Source organism: Apodemus sylvaticus, chromosome 12 (genome assembly GCF_947179515.1).
Source record: "Apodemus sylvaticus chromosome 12, mApoSyl1.1, whole genome shotgun sequence".
NCBI classification, from domain to species: Eukaryota; Metazoa; Chordata; class Mammalia; order Rodentia; family Muridae; genus Apodemus; species Apodemus sylvaticus.
This window is the reverse complement of record NC_067483.1, coordinates 26268751-26294326: the sequence shown is the minus strand read 5'-3', so window position 1 is coordinate 26294326 and position 25576 is coordinate 26268751. Positions and strand designations below refer to the sequence as shown.

Below are 25576 nucleotides of genomic sequence, written 5' to 3'. Positions count from 1 at the left end.
CGCTGACCCAGCATCGTCTCAGCCTCAGTTACCAGGGTTATGTAAAATCTCTTCCCTGGAGACAAATCTCTGCTCTCGCTGGTGCCAGACATCGGTCTTTCCTTCCCTAGCACAGGCTACCTGGGGAAATTCCAATTCCTTGGGGTCCATGTCTGAGAGCCAAAGGGAGAGAGGCACACAGCCTCACTGAGTAGCCCAGGCTAGCCTATGTAGATCTCACAGTGATCAGTGTGCCTCTGCTTCAAGAATGCTGGGCTTAAAGGCCCATGCCACTTCAAGGCCCAGGGGTCTCTCTTTGGAATGTCTCTGCTTCTGCCCCACAGTGTCTGTGTCTGTTGTGGCACTGGGAAGAGGGCGTGCTGAGGAAGCATTGTGGGTTCCTCAGGCCTAGGGTGCCAGATCTTGGCACCCGCCCCACCCAGGCGTTTGTTCTGCGCTCCCTTTGGGAACTGGATAGACACTTCCTCATTTCTGTTTCTTAGACCTTCTTGCTGACAAGGCATACTGCTCTAAATTCAACTGATTCAAATCTTTTCTATTCTTATAAACGACAGCTAAAAGGCACCCTACCCACAGACATGCAGGATCTCAGAAGGCACAAGATGGGAGCAGATTATAAAACGAGACAACTCTTTTCTTTTCCTCTTTTGAGACGAGGTCTCACGTGGCCCAGACTAGCCTTAAACTTACCATGCAGTCAAAAATGACTAAACTCCTGATCCTCCTGACTCCACCTCCCAACTGCTATGATTCCAGCTGTTTATAACATCACACCTCATTTATGTAGTCCTGGGGATTGAACTCGGAGCTCCATGCATGCAAGGCAGACCTGAACTCTGAATAGCAACTCCAGCAATTACTCCTTCTGGTGTTGCCTGAAGGCACGGGCCAACCTCAGGTCCAGTGAAAAAGAACAACCCTGGTTCCTCTAGAGAGTATTTGAGTGCTACTTGAAGGGACAGCCAGGCCCCCAGGTTGTGGAAGAGCTAGATCCTTCCACACTGGAATCCGGGGCTTCAGAGAAATGAGTGCCTGGCTTCTAGAATCCTGGACTGGGGGGTTGGGGGAGGGGAGCAGGCAGCTGGCGCCATGGAGAGAAGGCCTGTGGGTGGAGAAAGGCCAAGTGGCTGGACCTAGCCAACTGCCCTTGACCTTAACCCAGGCCTCTAACCCAGAGCTAGCAGTTCCAAATGTCACTCGCAGCAGGTCCCAACCTGGTCCCACTGGTCAGAAGTTCCAGAGAGGGATCCAACCATGTGTGTATGCACGAACCGGCCCTCATTCGGAGTGGGAAAGCAAGAGAAGGCGAGGACATGCCTCCACACCCCACCGGTCTGCCCCAGGACGGGCTCTGAGACTGATCAAGGGTTTCTGTGGAACCAGATGAACTGGGGAACAGAAAATGCACGTGTGGCGCAGTCTCTTCCTGGTTTCCCTCATGGCTTCTTCCAGGGAGATATAAGTGTAGTCTCTTTAATGTCCATAGGTAAACCAGAACAAGCTCGATGATTTATTCCATCTAATCTCTTAGTCAGCATCTTATTTTATCTTGAGCAGGACCCCGCCCACCTCAGTCCCCAAGCTGAGGAAGGAAGCAATGCTAGCTGAAAGCCTCGCCCTCGGACCACGCCTTCCATCCTTTGGGGTGGGAGGATTTTAGGACCCGTCTATACCCCCTCCCACCCTCATCTACTTATGCTGCTGGGAAAGGAGCCGAGGGGCCTTGTGCTTGCTACACTAAGCTCTTAGTCACCCCTCCTCCCTCTCTCTCCTCCCTCCTCCCTCCTGTCCCTTCTCTTCCTCCCCCTTCCTCTTCCTTCCTCTTCCTTCCCAACCCTCTCCTCTGTTCTCTCTGTGATTACAGAGTCTCACCTTGTAGCCCAGGCTGCTCACATAACCTAGATTAGCCTTTAACTCAAGGCAATCCCTCTGTGTCAGCTCTTCTAATGCTGGGATTACAGGAATCTGCCACTACATTTGACCTAGTGTTTGCTGATAATTCCTGAGGGGATCAGGAGACAAGGACGCTGTTACATCCTCCTTAAAGGGTAAACTAAGACAAGTGATAGCCCCGGAAGGTTCTGGTCCACTCACACGTCACAAAAGCTTTGTAACAGCCCAGCCAAGCACATATCATCTCACTATTAACCGAGGCTCGGCGGTGTTAAACTAGCTGTCCAAGGTCACACAGCCGGAGTAGACGCCAGAATCCTGGCGGGATCCTTCACTTTTGCAACCAGGTGCTCCTTCCCGACTCTCGGCCCTTGGAACTTGGACTGGAACCAAATCCCCCAGTCCTCGAGGAATCTGCATTCAGGGGAAGTTCGCGAGCCTGACTCTCGCGTACCTCTTCTCTGGGACCCAGGGCGCTGCTGAGTCAGCGTAACCCGAGCAGCCCAGTGATCGCGAAGCCCCCGCCCCCGGCTTGCGCCCCGCCCCGATAGAGGGCCAGCCCTGTGGCCGAGCACAACCGGGAGTGCGACTGCTAGGCCAGGCGACAGCGCTGCCTCCCAGAGCGCAGCATGACGGCCATCGGCGCGCAGGTAGACCGAGGGTCCCGCGGGGTGCAGAGCCGGGGTACAGTCTACCGTGGGGGAGGACTGGGAAGCCTCAGTGACTGAAACCTTGGGTTAGGGCGACAACTCCCCAAGGTGGCCATGTCTTACTGGGACACCCCTTCCCCCCTCCCCCCGGAAGGTTCCTCTGAGAGAGGTCCGGGGGTACCTGCTGCCCCAAGGCAGCTCGCTCTGCGCAGTCTTCTCGGCCTCTGATGGCGCCCCGAGAGCACCAGAGCCACCAAACTTTTCTGCAGGGTCACCAGTGAGTGACCTACGGTTAGGTTTTTCTCAGGGGTCGCTGGGAATGTTTAAAAACTAGGCGTCTAGAGGGGTGGACTGGCAGGGTGGATTTGGAAAAGCCAGGCTTGGTTTATGTAACGGACTGAGGACGTTGCGCGCGAAGCCAGAACTTTCTGGGAGCGCAACTCCAAGATCGTGTTCCTCCGAACCGCGTTTGAGGAGCTAGGTGGACCTGAGGTGGGAGTGGACTCACTGGGGACCGGACACCCGAGGTAAACGGTTCCCGGGACCGGAGCGGCCGCTTGCCCTAAGACCTGGCTTCTTTTGGAGCAATGCTGAGTGTTTGTGTTGGCTGAGAATCTCTGCATTCCTGCCCGCTTCAAAGGGCGGTCCGGTCGGAAGAGTCCACTATCCCGCGGGCCAGCTTCCTGCTCGCCCAGGCATCCCGGTGGCTGGCTGTGCTCCAAGCTGTCCACTGTCCGGTCTTGCCCTGAGAAGTACAGAGGTCAGTTGACTCTGCCTTCAGGTGCTCAGGCCCTGATAATTTTAGGTAGTGTTCCGCCCACTAATCGTCATTATTTTTTATCATTATCAGCACTGCGTGAGACAGACAGGATCTGTTCTTCCTTGCTCGGGATGCTCTCAGACTCCCGGGCTCAATTCGCCTCCTTCCTTAGCCTCCCAGAAGCTGGCATTATAGGAATAGGCCACCTCTACAACTCTACCCATTTTACAGAGAGATAACTGAGGCTCGAAAGTAACCTGGCCACAGTGGGTAGCAACTGTGACGGTTGTAGACAAATTCAGGTCTTCCTGACTCTGAACCTCGCTCACCCGTTTGGTAACAAGAAGAAAAGAAAAAGCCCTGCAAGGCCACCCCCAGACTCATATCCAGAACGCAGTTGCTAGGGTGAGGTCGGGACTCTGATTCGGTGACTTGTTTTTTCTGTTCCTGGGCATATTCCAGACCATCTGGGGTGGGGGGACAGCGCGGGGAGGCACAGGAAGAATGGAGGACTGAGCCAAGGTGTGGAGGCACCCCTAAAGGAGACACTCAGAAACCGGTGTGGGTGTGGGAGGAGCTAAGCTAAGAATCACAAACATAGGAGCCCCTTTAGGGGGAGGGGAGGAGGGAGGGGAGGAGGGAGGGGGAGGTGAAGAAAAACAAAGCAAGGAATAGGAAAATATGGGGAAGGAAAGAGACAAGGAAAAGGCATGATGGAAGGGGAGGAGGGAGGGGAGGACGGGAGGGGAAGAGAAGGAAGAAGAGGGGAGGAGGAAGAGGAGGAGAGGAAGAGGTCGAGAGGGTGAGGAAGAGGCAGTAAGAGGCAGAGGAGTGGGAGGAGAGGGGGGGAAAGGAAGGAAAGGAGAGGCAGCAAGAGGAGGAGTAGGGGGAGGAGGGAGCAGAAGAGGAGGAAGAAGGAGGAAAGGAGGCATATTTGCCCCAGACTCAGCTGCCTGTGGAAGTGAGGGAAATGAGCTACGCCCGCCTGTCAGTGCAGGATGCAGGAAACATGCTCCCTACTCTGAGGGGAACTTCAGAGTTACGACTTCATCCATAACAACTTCAGGTGTTATCACTATCATCACCCTTCAGTGAAGAGGAGGAGAAAGGGTAATAAACGACAGGTAAAACCCAAGACCTGTTAGTGGAGGCCTCCCTGTTGCAGCTCCTTGAGAGGCTGGGGCAGGGAGGTCGCAGGTTCAAGGCCTACCTGGGCTAGAGTGAGCATTCATCAGGCTGTCTCAGAAGAAAACGTTTAGAAAGTGTGTGTGGCTAGGGTGGGGCACTTGCCTAGCAGGCGAGGGTCTATGCCCAGTAGCGAGAATGGGCACAAGGCCTCGAGCAAGCCAGCAGAGGTCGAGCTGGAAGAAACAGTTAGGCACAGGCTGCAGAAGACATTTTACTGTGTTAGGGGGCGTCAGCGCTGGGATAGCGGCCTGACCCAGGCTTGGGCAGAGCACTCATGGAAGAGAAGTAGATACAGGAGTGTGCGGAATGTGTAGACACAGTCAGGGTGTTGGTGGTCTTGGGGAGCAGAGGCCCATACGACACGGCACTGGGGTTAGCCTCAAAAGCCCGAGGAGTCAGAACAACAGGTCAGTGGAACCATTCAGGATCACGCAGGTTCAGAGAGGGCAAGAGCAGTGCTAGCCCAGCAGTCAGGGCCCTGTTGGAAGGGACTGTCCTGAGCACGGAGATGGGCTGCTGGGGCAGGCCTGGCTGCCTGCTTGCCCTTTTCTGGCCCTCTACTCAGCACCTGCCACTCAGCTGTGCTACCCTGTCTCCAGGAGAGGATCCCAGAGTCAGTGGAAGTCAGCGGATGGGCCCGCAGTACGGGGTGAGGCCCACGGGTTCAAGATGAAGGTTGCTGGTGAGACAGGTCACTCTCAAGGATTGAGAGCCAGCGGTGGTCACACACTTTACACGTGGGAGCCAGGGAGATGGAATACCCTGAGGTGTCCTTCCACACCAGCCTCTGTCTACCTCATTTTTTTGCTTTTTGTTTTTGTTTGTTTGTTGTTGTTGTTGTTGGGTTTTTTGGAGGTTTCTTGGGGGGGGGCGGGCAGTGTCTCCCACTAACCTAGAACTCAGCTAAGCTCTCAGACCAGTGATTCCTAGTGACCTGCCTGTCTCCCTGATGCTAAGACTACTAGCACCCAGTACACCCAGGTTTATTATTACTTTTTTTTATTTTGTTTTGTTTTTTGGATTTGGTTTTTTTTTGCAACAGGGTTTCTCTGTATAGCCCTGGCAGTCTTGGAACTCACTCTGTAGACCAGGCTGGCCTTGAACTCAGAAATCTGCCTGCCTCTGCTTCCCAGAGTGCTGGGATTAGAGGCGTGCACCACCAACCCCCGGGTTATTATTACTTTTTAAAATATGGGTTCTAGGGATTGAATTCAGGTCTTTGAGTTTGCAAGGCAGATATTTTACTGACTGTCCCTTTGATGTCAGGGTCACATACCAAGCTGATGAGACTGGCTGATTAGCAAGCCCCCCTCCCCCCCTGCTACCTCCCTTCCCCAATGTGCACCAACAAGCCGCTCTTTTCTCTGTGGCATCTGGGGATTGAGCTCAAGTCTTCAGGCTTACAAGCACTTTCCAGACTGAACTACCTTCCGGCTCCCACAAGTCCTTATCAGCATGTGCCTTTAACCCTTGCAATTTTACGAGTGGTCAGTGAGTTTTAACGAAGCCTGCTTCAAGTCAAGAGAAGGCTATGTGACACCAGATCTCTGTCACCTCTGTCTGATCCCAGTGGGGCGTCTTAGCGCCTGGAGATTAAAGTCCAGTCTGGGTCTGGAACAGGCGGGGCTGAGGAAGGGACTGGATGTGCCTGTTTTCCAGACAGTGTGAGGCCTAGGGTCAAAAGGTGTCTGAGCTGGCCTGGGTGTCTTGTGACTTGTTTTCTGCATCCTTGGCTGTCCCATCTTGTGACCATATTAGTCTCTAGGGATTTTATAACCCTGCCAGGTGCTTTCCTGCAGGGATGGCTAGCATCCCTGGGTGGAAGAGAAACAAGTGACCACTGGAGAGGTGGCTCTTTGGGAAAGTGCGTGCCTGCTAGCATGGGTGAAACCCTGGTTCCAAATGCTAGCACAAAATCAACAAGTGTGGTGTCTTCCCCTGCCATCCCAGGAGGAAGAAGGGTTAGAAGTTCAACATCATCCTTGGCTACATAGTGAATCGAGACCAAGCTTGGATCTATGAAACACCAGCTCAAAGTAAAGGAGAAAAGAAAAGAGAAGAGAGACAGAGACAGACAGACAGACAGACAGACAGACAGACAGACAGAGAGCAAGTATATGAGCACACACATGAAAGCCATAGGTTGCTGCCAGGGCGTCTTCTTCTACTTAACTGTTTGAGACCATCTCTCACTGAATCTTAAACTCACTGATTCAACCAGACTGTCTGGCCTATGAGCTCCAGAGATCCACCCATCTGCTCCTAACCCCACCCAGCACTGGAGTTACAAACAGACATCACCACCACGGCTGGCTTTTTATGGGGGTGCTTGGAGCCTGAACTCAGCTCCCGTGCTAGCATGCCAGGCCTTTACTGGCCCACTAGCTCCCCAGCCCCAGCAGACCTCCCCCGAACAGTCTGCCAGGAGCCAGGCTCAGTACCAATCTTAGAAAGGCATGGCCCACACTCGCGTCTGGAAACCTTTGTTGACAACTGGCATATGGTGCTCCCTGAAGTCCCCCTTCCTCGCCACCCCCCTCATTTCCCAGGACCAACCAGTCTATGTGAGTTATCCACTTTTCTTACGTTCCCAACGGTGGTGTGATCTGCTCCTGAAGCAAGTCATTTAACTTAGACCGGGCGGGAGGCTCAGTCAAGAAGGAATTTCAAATGAAACTTGTGCTTCCCCGTGTTCTCTCTCAAGTGCCTACCGTGTTCTCTCTCAAGTGTCTACTGAGTGCAAAGGCCTAACACCATGACAGGTACTGGGACTACCCCAGTGTCTTGACACGTGGCCTTGCCCTCCTAGGGAGACACAGTGTCCAAGTAAGACAGTGGATAGCACGCTATTCCAGAATACCATCAGAATGGAGCCAGGAGCAGCACAGGCAGGGAACCTGGAGGAGGAGAGCAGCAGAGGACCCTGGGGGCTGGCTGGGTAGAAAAGGCCTCTGGCAAGCATGAGAACTGAGGTGGTGTCATTCCTGGGGGTGGGGGGCTACCCAGGAGGCTTGAAAGAAGACTCAGGCATATTAATCAGACTGCCATGGTGTGTGTGTATGTGTGTGTGTGTGTGTGTGTGTGTGTGTCTCCCTCTCCCTGTCCTGCTCCCTTCCCTCCCCTTCTCCCTTCCCTTCCCTCTTCCTCCCCCTCCCCTTATCCCTCCCCCTCCCCTTTCCCTTCCCCTCCCCCTCTCCCTTCCCCCCTCTCCCTTCCCCTCTCCCTCTCCTTTCCCCTCCCCCTCTCCCTGATGTGGCCTGGAACTCATCAAAAGTCCCCAGCTCATCCTAGGCTAGGCTGGATGGCAACCCCAGGGATCTGACTATCTCTGCCTCCCCAGCACCAGGATTCCACGCATTGACTATTTAAAGCACACTTTACCAACAAGGCCAACTCCCCAGATCCAATTAGGGCTTATCATTTTGGGTCAAGATCCTGAGATGAAGAACAGGAAGGGATATGTTTGCAGTTGGTAACCGTCTGGCCAGGCTCCAGTAGAGGAGGGAGGACAGATAGAAAGGAATGCCCCCTCCCCAGTGACGGTGGGTCTAGTGGGAAACTGGGGAGGGGCCATTCAATGTTTTCCATGGTATCAGAGCAGGAAGCAGGGCTGGAGAAAGTGGGCTTGCTGCTGGCCTACTCCGGTGTCACGGACCCTAGCCAACTCACTGCTTCCCATGGTGTCTTCCAGGCCCACAAGCTGTTGGGCCCTAAGAGGCCCCACCGGTTTTTCTTTGAGTCCTTCATCCGGACACTCATCATCGTGTGCACTGCCCTGGCTGTGGTCCTTTCTTCAGTCTCCATCTGCGACGGCCACTGGCTCCTAGTGGAGGACCGTCTCTTTGGGCTGTGGTACTTCTGCACCATCGGCAACCACAGTGAACCACACTGTCTGAGAGACCTGAGCCAGGCCCATGTGCCTGGGCTGGCTGTAGGCATGGGCCTAGCACGCAGCGTGGCTGCCATGGCTGTGGTGACCGCCATCTTTGGCTTGGAGATGCTCATCGTGTCCCAGGTGTGTGAAGATGTCCGCTCACGGCGCAAGTGGGCCATCGGTTCCTACCTCCTCCTGGTCGCCTTCATCCTGTCCTCTGGAGGTCTCCTTACCTTTATCATCCTCCTCAAGAGTCAGCTCACCCTCCTGGGCTTCACCCTGATGTTCTGGTGTGAATTCACCGCCTCCTTCCTCTTCTTCCTCAACGCCATGAGCGGCCTTCACATCAACAACCTCACTCAGTCCTGGGACCCTCCAGCAGGGACCCTGGCTTACAGAAAGCGAGGTCGTGATGGGACTTCTCTGATATAGGACCTCTGACTGGGACTGAATGGGATAACCAGTGACCTTGACGCTGCCTCTTAGGTACTTAGCTCTAGAAACGCCCTGGGAGTCTCTTCCGCTGACCTCCAGGGCAAAGCCAGAAGAGTACCACGGCACAGTGCGCTGGATAGGTTAGCCAAACTATTAAAGTCTCAATTCTAAAGTAAGAAGAATGTCCTAAAATGTCTCCCTGGGGTGTTTTCTTCCCTGACTGGGGTTTGAAAGAGACCATAAGTCAGTTCCAGGCTGGCTGCCAGCTCCGTAGGGTTCAAACCCGTTTCATTGATTGCTCTGGGATGCGGGCTGGAGAGGTCCTGAGACTTTTTTAAATGTTTTTTTTTATATGTATGTGCTATTTATATATGTGTGGGAGTGTGGGGTTGCGAGTGTGTACATGTCTGCGCATGTGTATGTATGGGTTCACGTATGTGTGGATGTACATACAAGTGCGTACATATGGAGGTCTCACAGCGATATCTGGACTCATCCTCAATTGCTTTTCTATCTTTTTTAAAGCTTGCTTATTTATTTATTTATTTTCTGTATATGAGTGCCCTATCTGCATATATGCATACACACCAGAAGAAGGCATCAGATCACACTACAGATGGTTATAAGCCACCATCACGTGGTTGCGGAGGATTGAACTCAAGACAGTGCTCTTAACCACTAAACCATCTCTCTCCGGTCACTGCCTCTCTGCCTTATTCATGGAGGCAGGGTCTCTCAATCAAATCCAGAGCTCACCTGTAAGGGTGGTCTCATGAACTAGCTTGCTCTAGACATGCCCTGCCTCTGCCTCCAAGTCCTAGAAATACAGGTGAGTCACCACGCCCATCCGCCATTTATGCGGGTTCTAAGAATGCTTGCATGGCAAGTGGTTTAACCACAGATCGATCTCCCAGCCCAGCCACCGGGACTCTTGAGGTTTCTAAGAATGGCTCGGTCCTCCGCCTGAAGGACAGTCAGTGCCTGGGACTTCTCCCGTGAGCGCCAAAGGACTTTGCACACATTTTCCTGTATTTATCAGGACTTTCCACAGAAAGTCTTGTGGAAAGTAGCTTTCAATATATTGACTTAAAGTAGCCCCTGCCCCGTCCTTTGTGTGGACCCACACAAAGCTCTGGAACACTCCAGTTTCTAGGATCTAACTGTTCTCTCTCTGGGCTTAGTTTAAAGTCTTCCTTGAACAACTGCCCCCACAAAGGCGCTCAGGGGATTTCCAACATAGCCGTCCCTGAGGTCAGTTTAGACTCAGGACTGTCTGGGAGACTGTCAATTGTGAGGTTCTGGTGGCCTCCGGGTCCATTTCTGATCCTGGAGTACATTTCAAAGAGCACATGCTTTTGGGGCTGAACTCCACAGCGGGTGAGGAGACAAACAGATATTGTGTAATAATTAACAGCTTGCAGGGGATAGGTGGAGGTGAGAGGGGTCAAGAACCAGTGGAGATTTCCATACTCGCTGGAAGAACTGCTCCCTTCCCTGCCCCTCTGTCGTGTGTGTATGTGTGTGTGTGTGTGTGTGTGTGTGTATGTATGTACATGTGGGTGGGTGTTACATGTGTGTGCATGTGTGCACACGTATGCAGATGCATGTGTGCGCACCACTGTATGGAGGCCAGAGGACAACCTTGGGTGTGTTGTGTCTCAGATGCTTTCCACTTTTTAAACCTTTGTGTGTGGATGTGGACACACACATGCCACAGCACACAGGCAGGCTTTAGAGGTCAAAATTCTCTCCTCCTTCCATCTTGTTCTAGACAAGGTCTCTGCTGCAGATGCCAGGCTAGCCAGCTGGTGAGCTCCCAAGGTTTGCCATCTCTGTCTTTCCACCCTGAGGGCACTGGGACTACAGGTGTGGTCACAGCTGCATCCAGCTTTATGTGGGTACTGGGACCCCCAGTGGGTGGTCAGACAGGGGCAGCAAGTGCTTCTACCCATTGAGCCATCTGCCTGGCCCCATTTTGTTTTTCAAGATGGTCTGTCTCAGGTCTAGTATTTGCCAAGTGGTCTAGACTGGCTGGCCAGTGAGCTCCAGAGACCTCCAGGTTTCCATATCACCAGAGCTGGGATTGCAAGAATATGCTGTCATGCCCAACTTTAAAAAAAAAAAAAAGACATTGGTTCTACAGATTGAACTCCAGGTCTGTGAACTGGTCAACCAGCTAAGCTGTGTCCTGAGGCCCAGATTTGAATTTTAGCTCATTCTGTTGCCTTTTTTGTTTTTTTCTGTTTCCACTTTTGTCCCCGCCCAGAAACAGGTGAAATGCATTCTTTTATGTTCTATAAGATCCCTTTCCTCATCTTGCCATAAGGGTCTCTTGTGGTTTTTTTTTTTTTGTTTTTTTGTTTTTTTTTTTTTTTGCCATCAAATGCACTGCCTTATGCATGTTTGTCAAACCCTTGACCTCCGAGGACCCATTTTATTTTGAGACTGGTCAAGATATTGGCCAGACTGGTCTCTATTTTGTGGGTTCAAGTGGTCCTACTGCCTCAGCCTCCCCAAGTAGTATCTAATGAGATTTTTGTACATGTATATCTACATATTCATGTGTGTATATACATGTGTATGTGAGGGCAAATATGCACGAGAACTCAGAAATCAACACTAGATATCATTCTCCAGACTGCATACCTTGTTTCTGAGGCAGCGTCCCTCACTGGCCTAGAACTCACCACGTGTGCTTTCTTGCAGCGAGCAGTGAGCAGTGAGCCCCAGGGACCTCCCGACCCTGCCCACCCAGGACTAGGATTGTAGGCCTGTACAGCCATGCCAGGCTTCTCCACGCGTTCTAGGGACTGAGTTCCCATTCTTAGCCACTTTACCCACTGAGCCCTCCCTCTAGCCCCTTCTCCGATGATGTTAAAGATCTCCATTTTACTGATTACTGGGTCTGTGCGCATATGTACATATCATGTGCACACAGAGGGGTTGGAGAACAACTCTGGATCTGCTCTTTCTTTCTGCCTTTACATGGCTTCCAGGGGAGTCACAATGCTTGCTTGGCCAGCGCGTTTCCTGGCCGAGCCACCTCTCTAGCCTGGATTTTTAAGCATCTTTATTTCAGAGAGTCTCCCAGTGCTGAAGCTGGACCACTACCAACACAAACCGTGGAGGTCCCCAGCACTGGTTGTTTCTCTTTGGTTTCTCACTGTGGTAAGGATCACTCATATCCAAGGAACGGTGAACCTGAGCAGGCACTCTCCAACGCGGCCGGATTGCCACCTCCACCTGAGGAATTTGTGTGGCTGTCTGGTTTTACCAAAATCACAGTCTATCAACCATTCAGCCTGGGTCTCAGCCTGGGTCTCAGCCTAGGAAGGGGTCCCGATGCAGCCTGCACTATGCAAATGGGAGGCCATGTCTTCATTTCTGTTTGGGTTTCCCTGTTAGGTTTTATTTTGGAAGAAGATTCAGACATTGCGTCCTCGTTCATCCTCTCACGGAGTCAAGGAGTACAAACCCTCAGGCATGGAGAGCCAGAGTTACGGAAGCTTAAAGCTCAGGGAGACGGACCTTTGTCCTTCCCTGTTTGAGAGTTGGGAAATCACCACCTGCCTGGAAGCCCAGATATTTAAAGTAAAAGACTGGGAACTAGGGCCCCACAGAGATGTCAGTCAGCCCCCAGAGTGCTTGCCAGTTGTGAATGAAGCCACGAGTCTGATTCCCAGGATCGCACTAACCAGGTGTGGCGGTGCGTACCTGTAATTCTAGCACATAGAAGGTGAAGGCAGGAGGAGTGTAAGTTCAAGGCTATCTTCAGCTACCTAGGGAATAGCAGACCAGCCTGGGCTACCGGAGAGGAGATGTTGTCTCAAAGCAACAAGACTTCCCTATTGATGTCTAGCAGCATGGCCACGCCTTGGGCCTTGGAGGAGCTGTCTCCACCCACTGAGAGGGAGCACATTTTACTTTCCTAGGTGCTTCCCTTCCATGGGGCCCCCTACCATATCAGGGTTTATAATGACGGGGTCAGATGCCCTGTGGCATTATCAGCTTAATTTAGCCTTTGTCCTGAAGGCTTGGTGAGAGAGCTAGAGGACAGACAAGATCTGTCTGGGGCCAAGGGTCTTGATTGTCCTTAAAAGAGAGCTGGGATTTGGAAGCAGGGAAGTACCCTCCTCCTGTGGGGGGAAGGAATTGCAAAGTGATCTAGAACACACTCTCTCTCCAGGTAGCAAAAGACTGACACACACAGACTAAGGTTTTGCTGGATGTCATTTTATTTCCCTGCCCCTTCTGGAGCTACTGGATTGCTCTTCTTAGAAGAACAAGAAAGACCAACTCACAGGCCTGTTTCCTGCTCCATGATGACCTAGTCTCCTCTTGCTTGATCTCCGAGGAAGCTCAGACCTAGGGGACAGGCCTGTTCAGCCGCTTGAGCACAAAATGGCTATCAGGCAGATGGCGGTCCTACCGGACATCCAACCCTTTGTCCTCTGGAGCCTTGCTGCAGCCTCAGATGACGCTGGCCATGGGGCCGCTCTGCCTCTGCTCAGAAGGGCCAGCTTTGGTGCTGTGGGTGGGGCCGTTGGTGGCGTTGCTGAAGGAGTTGCTGAGGGCCACAGGGCGCAGCGGGAACTCTTGGAGATGCCACTGGCGCCATTTTTTCTGAACTTCCAGCTGCACCTGCCCAAGACCGCCATCTGCTGCAGCAATTGCTTGGGAGGGGAGGCCAGGCCTGTGCCTGGAACCCGACTCACTGGTTGGTTCAGCTGCTCCTGTTCTGCTGTGTCCCCTTGCTAAAGGCCTCTGAATTTCCTTTCCTCAGTAAAGAAGGTACTGAAGGCCCCCTGTACACTGAGCCCTTGTATCGGTCTTTATTTTTTTTTTTTAAATTATGTTTAACTTTATTTGAACGAGCAAGAGAACAGATGCACACCATGGTATTCTTGTGAGGTCAGAGGACAACTTGAGTTTCTCCTTCTGGGAATTGAACTTGGTTGTCAGTTTTAGGGCAACTGTTCTTACCCACTGAGCTATCCTGCCTGATCTGTACCTGCCGTCTTTCAACTCTGTCCTCAGAAAAGGAGTGAGATTTATTTGTTCCACAAATAGCAGCATCAACCTGCATGAGTATTCCCATCCCCCCCCCAACCACCACCCCTTCCTCATCCTCCTAATCCCCCTCCCCCCCTCAGAGTCTTTCCGGATCTGAGGATTTTCTCTGCAGACACATCCTTGATGGTCCCCAGCAGAACCTTTGAGCCAACCTTTGAATTCAGGTGTGATGTTGTTTGATTTTTGGGAAATATCTGAGGTCATTCCCATTCAAGTGTGTGAACCAGACGGATTGTCCAGTAGCCACAGAGACACCGGGCCTGTGTGCCGTAACTTACTTAGCCAGGGCTAATGACTACCGGAGCTTCATATCCTGACACTGAAGCCTCCGTGCAAGGCCAGGGTGGTTCTGGGTGAGTGACCCACTTTACCTGTGGTGGGAAGAATGCGCTCCAGGTGGGAACTGACAAGTCACACACAAAGCAAGCGCCAGAGCTCCGGGGGAGCTTGGGATCTGGCGGGTGGGGGAGGGGAGCGGGGCTTATCTGAGTCTGCTGGACTTGCCCACAGATAAGCACCCAGGGAGCTTAGTAAGAATCACTTCACCAACCTCAGCCCAGAACCTAGTTCTGCTGCCTCTATCCTGGGGATATGGCCCAGGATATGATTTTTAACACATCCCCAGGTGACTGCCAAGCAGCCCGACCTGTCTGGAACCCCATGGCTCCCCAGGACACTCACCTCACCATTGAGGAAGCAGTAAAGGACAGCCACCACCAGCCCCTGCCAGAAGGAACTGTGTTAGTTCACATGCTAGGTTGCTGGGCTTAGCTCCCACCCCCACCTGCCCTGCCTGAGCGGCCTCAAGAGCTCTAGAGAGAGCACAAGTGTCTGTGGGCTTACACGCGGGCACATGAGTGTGTGAACATCCTCTCCCCCTCTCTCCCTCCCTCTCCCTCTCCCAGGTTTCTCCCTGTCTCTGTCTCTCTGTATCTTTTTGTCTCTTTCTGTCTCTGTATATCTGTCTCTCTCTGTCTCTCTGTCTCTCTTTTTCTCTCTCTCTCATTCCCTACTTTGGGGCCCTCAGTGCCCTGATATGCCTGTCTTGTTGAACACAAACCAGGCATCATTGTCACCTATTGACCCTGAGGCCTGTCACATGACCTCTGACCCATGTCAGAGGTGATAAGGGAAGAGCTTCTGACTAAAGGGACCATTCAGATCCCCTGAATGGTAGCCGATCATCTTGGATAGTAGACGAGGAGGCCCCTGAAGTAGGTCCCTCCAGCGCGTTGTGAGGGGCACAGTCACCCTGTGGGAGATCTGGGCTCACAAGACAGATGACCAGTTCCTAGTGAGGAACAGGTGTGTGTAAGAGCAGTGCATGTGCAAACGCAGGTGTGCTAGCCATCAGGGGCAGCTCTGTGGCCTAGGCTCTGTGGCTCCTGATTTGGAGGGGCCGAGTCTTTCTGAACCTTCTCTCAGTGTTCCTGTTCTCCCCGATGATGTTCTGGGGGGCGGGGGGTGTCTTAGCATGCATCTGGGCCAGGTTAGAGATGTCTACAATGTCTGCAGAGCCGTGGGTGATGTGTGATAAGCTATCAACTTGACGGGGGCTGGGATCACCTAGGAGGAAAACCTCTGGCCATCTCCGTGAGGATTTTCTAGATTAGGTTAATCAAGGTGGGAAGATGCTCCCCATATGCAGGTGGTGCTTTTGCATCCAGTGGGGGTGGGGTTTTAGGGGTGGGGAGCTGAGCATCAGCGTTCATCTCTCTCCTGCATGCTGACGGAGGAGAGAACAGATACAGTGCCAGCAGCCGCCTCAGGTCCTGCTGCCATGGTTTCTCTGTCACCCTGGACTGCAGCCTAGACCTCTGAGGTGTAATACCCTCCTTCTCTAACATCTCTCTTGCCAGGGTGTTTCCTGAAAACAATCCAATCCAAATAACCAATCCAAGGAGAACCTGCTCCCTTCCTCCCTTAGAGCACACTCGCCACCCTGTCTTCCTCACAGGCCTGACCTCCATCTCCCTGGATAATCTTCCTCCCCCAGAGGCTTTCATACACATCTTAAAACTCTGACTGGCCAGGCCCTCTTCCCTAGTCCCCTGAGAGTCTGCCTTCAGCTACTTATCCAACTGAAGGACCCCAAATGGCGATGAACCTGCCCCTCCATAGTTGGCTTAATATGTGCAAGTACACAAGAATATTGCCTTGTACGTGGTGTGTGTGTGTGTGTGTGCATGTGTAAGCATGCGTATGCTCATTGATGGCCTAAAGCCAACAAGTTGATGCCAGTCACCTCCTCAGCTTGGTCTCCCCATGCTTCCGGAGACGGGACTTCTCACTGAACCTATGACCTCCTGAATGGGCTGGGCAGGCTACGGAGCTCTGAGGCTGTGCCTCTCTCCTTCCCCTCAGGGCGTGGGTTACAGGGCACCTCACCTCAGCCACTGAACAAGTGCGTGCCTCTAGCTCAGGTCCTCGTGCTCGTGCAGAGAGCACTTTACCCACTGAGCCATCTCCCCAGGCTGGTTTTGAAGGGGGTAGGACTTGAACTCACGGCCTCAGACAAGCTAAATCCATGATCTTCCGTTGAGATACAAAGCTAGAACCGTGTTGGTGAGTTTTTGTTATCGTTGTTGGTAGGTGTATGTTTTGTCTTAAAGATTTATTTTTATTTATGTGCATTATGTCTATTAGTGTGCATGTGTGTATACTATAGTGTTCAGGTGCCTGTAGAGGCCAAAAGAGAACACTGGAGCTGTTACAGGCATTGTGAGCCACCTGACAGAGGTGCTGAGAATCAACCTCAGGTCCTTGTAAGAACAGCAAGAACTCTTGAGCGCCAAGCCGTCCCTCCATCCATGGGCCACAATGACTTATTTGTTTTATTTTGTTTTGTTTGTTTGCTGTTTTTTAGACAGGCTCTTACACATTGTCTAGATGTTTGGTGCATGCAGGTTCCTTCTGCTCTTCTCATTGGTATGTGGTAGAACTATGATATATGTTTATATCTGAATACACATATGTATATCTGGCTATATATGCATAGTTCCTGTTACGTGTTTATATAATAAAAAATGCACATACACTTTTGGGGACAGAATATCAGCAAGCATCTCACAAGCCACTGGTTGGCTTGGAATTTGTAGTTTAGCCAAGGCTAGCCTAGAGCATGATACTATCTTCCTGCCTCTGCCTCCCAAGGGCTGGGACTGCATGTGTGGACCACATGTTTTTAATAATCTTTCTATTTATAAGAAAGTCCATGGGATATTAGAAAAGCATTCTTGGTTTTTCATTGTTTTTCAGTCTCATATTCCCAGTTCTAGGGATAGCAAGTCCCTGTCCACGTGCAGAGGCAGCTCTGCACCCCCCCCAGGCTCTCAAATACTCTACCCACTTTAGTGGTCAAGCCAAATCCTCCCAACAGCTTGTACGGGACCTCAAATCCCACGGTCAGTGGATGGGTCATAGTGAATCCATCGTTACTTGTGCAACAGGACCAGGGTGCTGGCAGGGTCAGGGAAGCATCTCAGAGTAGCATACAAGGCACAGCCTGGGGCTGGGGCTGAAATAGGAGAGAGAGAGGTCAAGATCTGACTCCCCGTGTCCCGGACGAGGCATCTTCCCTGGAACCCAGAGCGGTGGCAGTAGCCCAGCTCAGCCTGCCCAGAGCAGAATCCAAGGCGTGGAGAGAGAATGCAGCCGTCACTCTGAGACTGGAACAACCCCACTGGGAGGGCTCTGCTAGCGTCTGGCTCCGGGTGGGAATTTCCTAGCAAGGAAAACCTAGTGGGAAAAATGTCCTCAAGCCCTAAAGCATGACCACAAGGCTTTGGGGGCAATGAGCCTACTTTTATTGGTGTGTGTGTATGTGTGTGTCTCTGTGTGTGTGTCTGTCTGTGTCTGTGTGTGTGTGTTTGTGTGTGTGTCCGTGTGTGTGTGTTTGTGTATGTGTCTGTGTGTGTGTGTCTGTGTGTGTGTCTGTGTGTTTATGTGTGTCTGTGTGTGTATGTCTATGTGTGTGTTTGTGTGTGTGTGTCTGTGTGTGTCTGTGTGTCCGTGTGTGTCTCTGTGTGTGTCTGTGTGTCCGTGTGTGTCTCTGTGTGTGTGTGTCTGTGTGTGTGTCTGTGTGTGCCTATGTGTGTGTCTATGTGTGTTTGTGTGTGTATGTCTGTATGTGTGTGTCTGTGTGTGTGTGTATGAGTGTAAACTGAGGATAGAACCTAGGGTCTCAAGCATGCAGGGCAAATGCTCGACCAGCGAGCCACACGCCGAATCCATCAGCTTTCCCCTGATGGATACTGTGAGTTTTAAACAAACCATCCTTGCTCTGGCTTCTGTAAAGCTCCAAACCCGGGCTGCCCTCCGACTTGCTCTGCAGTGAAGGATGGCCTTGACTCCCCCCTTCTCCTCCTCCCGAGTGCTTAGATTACAAAGTACACTAGTTTATATTCTGCCCCTCTGGAAGTCATCTACACAGTTTTTCTCTGTCTGTTGTTTCTGAAAGTGACTTCATGTTATTTTTGGAAGGAAATGGTTACAAGCAAATAAATAAAGTAACAATGTGAGGCTCCAGATTCCAGTTAAGATTTCTTCTCCCCATCTTGTTGTTGTTGCCTTAACAGTCAGGCATTTTGCTGGAGTAGAGATGGGTGACCTCCCTGGCCTCCTGTGAGATGATTCTGGTTAAAACCCCAATAGCCGGGGCTGAGAAGATGGCTCCGTAGGTAAAGTGCGTGGTTTGCAAGCACAAGGCCCTGAGTTCCATCCATCCCATCTAAAATATCAGGGCATGATGACACTTTAGGGGGACAGAAACTGGCAGGTCCCTGAGGCCAGCTGGCCGGACAGCATGGTCTAGCCTAACTTGGTAAGTTCCAGGCTACAAAGAAAGCCTGTCTAAAAAACAAAACAGACCAAAAAAAAAAAAAAAAAAAACCACACAACTAAGGTGGAGAACACCTGAGAAATGTTGTCCCCTGGTACACTCATTTGTGCACATGCACACACACTCACATTGCACACACATACACACACCACACACACCACGTGCACATATGCACACATATACTTACATATACTTGCAAACACACTACATACACACCATACATACATACACACATATACACATAAATACACACATACATACCACACATACACCACACACATATACATACACTGCACATACACACACACTCACACATACAAATACATACCACACACACACCACACACCAGCACATATACACAACCATACTTGTACACACATTTACACTCACACATACCACACACACATACTACATACATACCACACACACATACACTCACATGCACACACATATACATATACAATACACCACACACACACACATATACACACACATCACATGTATATAGACATTTACACTCACACATAGCACACACACTCACACATACTACATTCATACCAAACACATACCACACACACTCATACATACTACATACATACCACACATGTACCACACATCCTCACATACACACACATACACATACACATATACACACCACACGCACACACACACACACATACACAAATACAACATGCCACACACATATACACACATACCACACGTACACACACATTTACATTTTTACACACACAGTGCATACACACCACAACACACACACACACACTCCTATCATCACCCCTGTTTCCTGCTCCTTCAGGGTAACTGGAGTCCAGCCTGAACTCTCTTAACTGATTTTAAGTAACATGCTGAAGCTGTGAGTTTCCAGTTTCTCAGCTTTAGGCATTTCCTCTTGTCTTCCCAGTAAGAAAAGGAGGAGCATCGGTGTGACTTTAGGCGGCCTGTGCCCCACAGTGGTTGTGAATGTGCCGCCTGCTATGGGTGTATAACACCGTGTATGTCACGCTGGGGTGATTTTGCCCGCTTTCTCCCAGAAGTCAGCCTCTCCCATTAACAATGTGTTTTTACTACTGGAGACTCAAAATCACTTCGCATCATAAGCTGGCCCTTGGGTCACCACTGTGTGAGACTGACTTTCGGCCTTGCTGACTCTGCAGCCTCATTCTCTCTAAGAAAACTGAAAGCTCTCTCTCTCTGTGTGTGTGTCTCGCACATATGTGTAGATGAACTCATGTGTGTAGATGTGGAGGTCTCAGGTGTCTTTTGACTTTTTATTTGACAAAGGGTCTCTCATTGGCCTGGACCGTCTCCAAGTAGGCTAGGCTAGCTCACTAGTGATCCCCAGCGATCTGTCTCTCCCTCCCACCTCACCGCCACAGGGATGACAAGCATGCGGCCCCCGCAGGCTTTCTGTGGGATGCGGGGCATGAACTCGGGTCCCCATGCTCACACAGCAGTTCCCTGAGCGAGCCCTTGCTCTCTCTCGTCCTGAGGAGTCAGTCCTCTTTTAAGTCATGGTTCCCAAAGCGTACCTGGAAGGATCCCAGGGCCAGTTCAAAGAACAGCTGGATCTCCATGGCGTTCTCCGGCGAGAAGGCGAAGACGATGTAGTGGATGCCGAAGAGGGGGATGAGCAGCAGGGTGGACTTGGCCAGGCGCCTGGGGACAGAGGGACATGCTGGCACTCCTGACCTGCCTCAGCCCCGCCCGCCCGTCACAGAGAGCTCGAGTCATCCAGGGCCCGACCGCTTTAAGTTTGGCTGCAACGACTCCAGATATTTTTCCAGTTTTGCTTGCTTCTGGATCTGTCTCTCGTCTGTCTGCCTGTCCATCCATATCTGTCATTTATCTGTGTACCCACAAGCTATTGATCTGTCATTTATCAACCATCTTCGAATGAACCTGCTTATCTATCAATCGTTTGCTTATTCATCATCTACCTGTGTTCCGTCTTAAGCCTTTGTGTCCATGTCTGTCATCTGTCCATATAATTACCTATTTACCCACTTATCTGTGTATTTTGCAGTGGTAGGTGCTGATCCCTGGTCCTCACTCACACTGAGGAAATATTCTGTCACAGGCTAACATCTCTAACATGTTTCCATTTACTTTGAAAAAAATCTAAGTCCCTCGTGCTCATCACGTGGTAAGAACAACGCCCACCAGACTCCTGGCCAAGCCTCAGTGCTTCTGGTCCCCAACCCCTGTCGGTAACATATAAATAAAACTCTACTAGCATATAAATCAGACAGATGCCTGTCCGATTGATGCTGTGCTTAGCAGGCAATGTCCACGCCATCTCAACACCCCCTACCCACTTCCTCCCCATCCCAGCCTTGCAATGGTCGGATCTCTCTGCTTGTAGGTTTCCTGTCTGGTTTCCTAGTTTCTTTCTGCACATGACACTCTGAGGTTTCATCCTCAGGTCTAGTCCCACCCGCCTGCCCTGGTCACACCACAGCTCTGTCCCCGGCCTGTCTTCACACTTAGCGCTCGTGGAGTGAGCAGCAGGCGCTCCGTAGCTGCTTGCTGACCGCCCGCGCCTAGCACGTTCTTTGCTTACTAGCACGTTCTACACTTACTTGTAGTGGTTTGCTTCATTTCCTCTTGTTTCTTGAGTTCTAAGTTTTCTCATCAGGATTCTTAGAATGTTTATGAAGAAGATGAAATTGATCTGCAAAGCAAAAGGCAGAGGTCAGGCTGAAGGCGTTTTGGTTTCCTGAGTCCTCTACCCTGGCCCTGATCCCCTAGAGCTGGGGACAGGAAAGAATAGCACAACCAGAATGGCAAATCACAGCTGTTCGTCCCTGCACCCAGAGTCCCAGTGACATAAATAAACCTAGACACCATGACTGGAAGTGACACACACTGCTGTCCAGGGTCCATGACTCACAGATCCATGCAACTGCTGGACAGGTCACTCACTCCTGGACTTGGAAGCCCCTGGGAATCTTGATGAGTGCCGGCTTGCCTGGGACATAGCGTCACTTTTATTTGTTTATTTGTTTATTGTTATATTTGTGGTTTTGCTCATTCATTTGCATGCTCACAAACATACACACACACACACACACACACACGTGCACACACATGCATGCGCATCTGTGTCTGTGGCGGTCAAAGGCTTCCTTTCAGTAGTAGCTTCTCTCTTCTACTGTGGGTTCTGGTGATGGAGCTCAAGTGGTCAGGTTTGCATAACAAGCTCTGTTCTCATGGACTCGTTGGGCCAGCCCGCCCTCTCCTCTTTGATACAGCATATCACGATGGAGCTCAGACAAGCTTCCAACTCTAAAGTTTCCTGCCTCAGTCTCCTGCATGCCAAAATTACCTCACCATTCTTGGAATGAATTTGCTTTCTGCTTGTTGTTGTTATTGTTCGGTTTGGGTTATTTTCTTGGGGGTGGTATTTTGAATGTTTTTCTTTGTTTGCTTATTTATGCAGATGTATAAGCTCTAGGCCCTGTGAGAAACTTTGCCTCAAAAAATGAGGTGAACGCCTCCTGGCTAGCCTTACCCACTTCCTCCTGCCACTCTTTAGGGACCAGCCTGCTGACCTCTGACCTCTGACCTCTGACCTCTTCGATCCTGTCCCTTGCTGGGAACTCAGGTTCCAGGCTCTCCAAGCCTCAGGGTTGCTCACTGGTTCTGAGTTCCCCTACTCGTCCTCAGCTCAGCAGAGGGCGGCCACTCACCAGGATGGACAGAATCACAGGCCCTCGGATGACCCACCAGATGGCAGCGTTGGAGTTGATGTCCCAGCATCTATGGAAGAGAGGTGAGGCATCGTTAGGAGTGGGGAACTGGGCTGACTGGCGGACGTGTTCCCGAGTGCTGCAACCCTTGAGAGGGGACTGTGTTTGTGCCCGTTGGCGTCACAGTAGCGTACTCCATTAAGATCTCTTCCTCTTGGGCCAGAGAGGTAGTTCAGTGGTTAAGGACACATGCTGGTCGTGCAGAGTTCCTAAGTTCAGTCCCCAGCACCCATGTAGGACCAATCACAACCACATGTAACTACAGATCCAGGGCATCCAATGCCCTTTTCAGCCTCCATGGGCATCTGTACTCATAGGTATATACCCTGTATGTATAAACATAATTTTAAAAACTTAATCTTAAAAATATGCCTCTCCTATATCCAGCTAATGCAGTGATGGAATCCAACACTGAATTTCGCCCAGGCTAAGCATGCGTTCTGCCTCTCGAGCCAGCAATTTCTATCTACAGAGGCAGCAGCTGCAGAGGCTGACAGTGGGACGCTGTGCTGTGCTCGTGTTACTGCTTCCCTCGTTCCCAGCTTACCCAGTGTCCTCTAGAAAGAGCCTGGTGACAGCCCACGAAGCGACAAAAATGGCTGGAGAACCTGAAGACCAAAGCAGAGAGGGGCACAGGATGACTGATGCTCATTGCTGACTGTCTGCGCGACATGACAGGGTTTAGGAAGACCGAGCAGACAGGGCTATCGGTGTGTCCTCAAGGGACTGTCTAGGGTAGGCACGCTGGAAAGGAATACCCACCCCTAACATGGGTAGCATTATCCCAAGGGCTGGGATACATAAAAAGGGGGTGATCTGAGCCCCAACACCCACATCTCTCCTCCCTTGCTGTGGATGCCGCGCGAGCAGCTGCCTCCGGTTCCGTGCCTTCCCCACTACCATGCACTGTACACCCTCAAACCGTGAGCCACAAGGTTTCAGGGTATTTTGTCACAGCAAAGAGACAAGTAAGTCCTTCTTCAGCACAGGCAGAGTGAACAGACATTTATCCTTGTCCGGGGACTAAGCAGATGACAAGATCCGGTTGCATGGAACCCCTATGCCACCGTGTAGCACGCGTGCAGCCTCATGCCTCCAGGGTTCTGTAATGCTGTAAGGACTGCAACGCAGTCAGACGGAACCCGCAGGCATAATCTCCTCGAGCACCTGGTAAAGGTTGTCTTTACATTATTCAAATGCTGACTGCTATACTGGCACAGAGTTGGGAACAGGCCGGACTTTGGTATTGTTATCTCTCTTATTGTTCTATAAACATTCTTCTCCATTACCTTCTGATTGGTCAATAATTAGCTGGGCAGAAGAAAATAGGGTGGAACTTCTTATTTGAGTAGGGAAGGTGTCCTGGGGAGGAGAGGAGAAAAGGAGAGGGAGAGAGGGAAATGGAGGGGGAGAGGGGGGGATGGGGGAGAGGACAGGGGAGGGGGAGAGAGAGAGGACCAAGAGGAAGGAGGAGAAGAGGTAGCCATGAGGCAGAAGGTCCAGGAGGAGCTATAAGGAGCACATCACCAAGGCATTCGCCATGAGGACACACACGGAGCAGAGCAAGCCAGGATGAGACTCAAACTGCAAATAGCACAGAGCCTGTGGCTGGGGGTAAACAGCTTAGAGGGTTAGAACCACCCGGAACCTGCCCAGCTCAGGCTTCCGGCTTGTTTCGGTGTCCACTATTTGAGAACTACAGAGAGAAGCCACAGGCTTCATCCATAAACTACATCCTACAGGAACCTGAATGCCACCTGGGGTTAGGGTACCCCAGGAGCCTGGGCCTTCTTCCTCAAGACTTCTGAAAGGGAGAGAAGGCTCACGGATGCATTGGGGTGGGGGTGGGGCTAGTTTGAAAAGTATGCATGGCAGAGTCAGGTAGAGAGAGACTCCAGCAGGCGGGGAAAAAAACATTAACTTTATTGAAGTACTGACTTGTGCAAACCTTGTCCCTTGGGGTGGGAGACGGGCCAGGAGGTGCGAATGCTTTCTGGGCAGTCATGAACTGTGAGTCTGAGTTCCCAGAAGCCACACGCAAAGCCGGCATCACAGGCCTGCACCATCAGGTCTCGCTCTTTGCTTTGCCTTACTTTTTCTCTGAGAGTGGGTCTCATGTAGCCCAGGCTAGCCTGGAACTCAATAGGTAACTGGGGATGACCTTGAACTCCTGATTTTCCTGCCTCTGCTCCCTGAGTGCTGGGATGACAGCTGTATACCACCATGCTGGGTGCAATGGCTGAACTGGGGACCTTGTGCACATTAGGCAAGCACTCGAGATATATATGAATGAAAGAGATGAGATTTCATTAAGTTGTCCAGTGGCCTCGAACTCCTAGACTCCTGTCATACTCCTGCCTCAGCCTCACGGGTAGCTGAGGCCCTGCACTTTCACCACCAGGCCCAGCCTCTTTAGTTTTTTACTGTGGCACATGCAATGATTCTAACAGTTTTGCTGCTCTATATCGTGAATGGGGATAGGCCAGGCACACAGGCACAAGTCTCTACCTGACTCTGACCCTGTGACTCCAAACAAGGGCATTAAAGGATGCTTTTCAGGATAAACTGAATGGCCCTAGACGAAAGGCCTAGAGACAGGGATGCTGAGATAGATGCCGTGTTGGGTTAGAGCACTTGCCACTAAGTCTCACGACCTGACTTTGAGCCCTGGACTCAAGAACCAACTCTCACAAACTGTTTCCTCACCTCTGTAAGAGTACTGTGGCATGTGTATGTGCATGCACAACACACACACACACACACATACACACACACATGTACACACACGCACACCTCTGTACACAATAAAGAAATAAGTGCAACTTTTTTTTAAAGGCCTAGAAATAGCTGAGGACCCTCCAATACAGTAGCCACTTCCAGGCCAGTCTCCCTGGGGAAACGCTTTCCATCAACCCTACAGTGAGTCATTCTTAACTAAGAACAGAGAGTCAAGGTCACAGACATCAGATTACATCAAATGCTAGAAACAAAACAACCGGAGAAAAGCAACAGAGAGGAAACAGACCATGCAGGGAGCTGAAGGAACTTGAACAAAACAACCCCAGGGAGATCGTCAGAGACAGGGAAGATTGC

General features: G+C 51.2%; 2 protein-coding genes across 2 annotated transcripts in view; one reads left to right on the top strand and one right to left on the bottom strand.

Moving 5' to 3' along the window:
• Positions 1–2432: 2432 nt before the first annotated feature.
• Positions 2433–8972, top strand: Tmem37 (transmembrane protein 37). Its single transcript, XM_052201044.1, has 2 exons — positions 2433–2543; positions 8183–8972. Exons 1-2 carry the CDS (start codon positions 2523–2525, stop codon positions 8795–8797), a joined length of 636 nt encoding a protein of 211 aa, XP_052057004.1. The 5' UTR covers positions 2433–2522; the 3' UTR covers positions 8798–8972.
• Positions 8973–13061: 4089 nt separating this feature from the next.
• Sctr (secretin receptor) overlaps positions 13062–25576 on the bottom strand; it is a 59934-nt gene continuing 47419 nt past the window's right edge. The window contains exons 8-13 of the mRNA XM_052200403.1: positions 23031–23091; positions 22424–22493; positions 21314–21405; positions 20264–20390; positions 14555–14596; positions 13062–13441 (exon numbers count right to left, since the gene is read on the bottom strand). Coding sequence (XP_052056363.1) covers positions 13271–13441; positions 14555–14596; positions 20264–20390; positions 21314–21405; positions 22424–22493; positions 23031–23091 — 563 coding nt within the window. The 3' untranslated portion in view covers positions 13062–13270. The remainder of the gene's footprint in view (positions 13442–14554; positions 14597–20263; positions 20391–21313; positions 21406–22423; positions 22494–23030; positions 23092–25576) is intronic.

Coding starts and splice junctions, on each gene's coding strand:
- Tmem37 (XM_052201044.1), top strand. CDS start 2,523: ATGACGGCCATCGGCGCGCAG. Junction 2,544..8,182: donor TGACGGCCATCGGCGCGCAG/GTAGACCGAGGG, acceptor GGTGTCTTCCAG/GCCCACAAGCTGTTGGGCCC.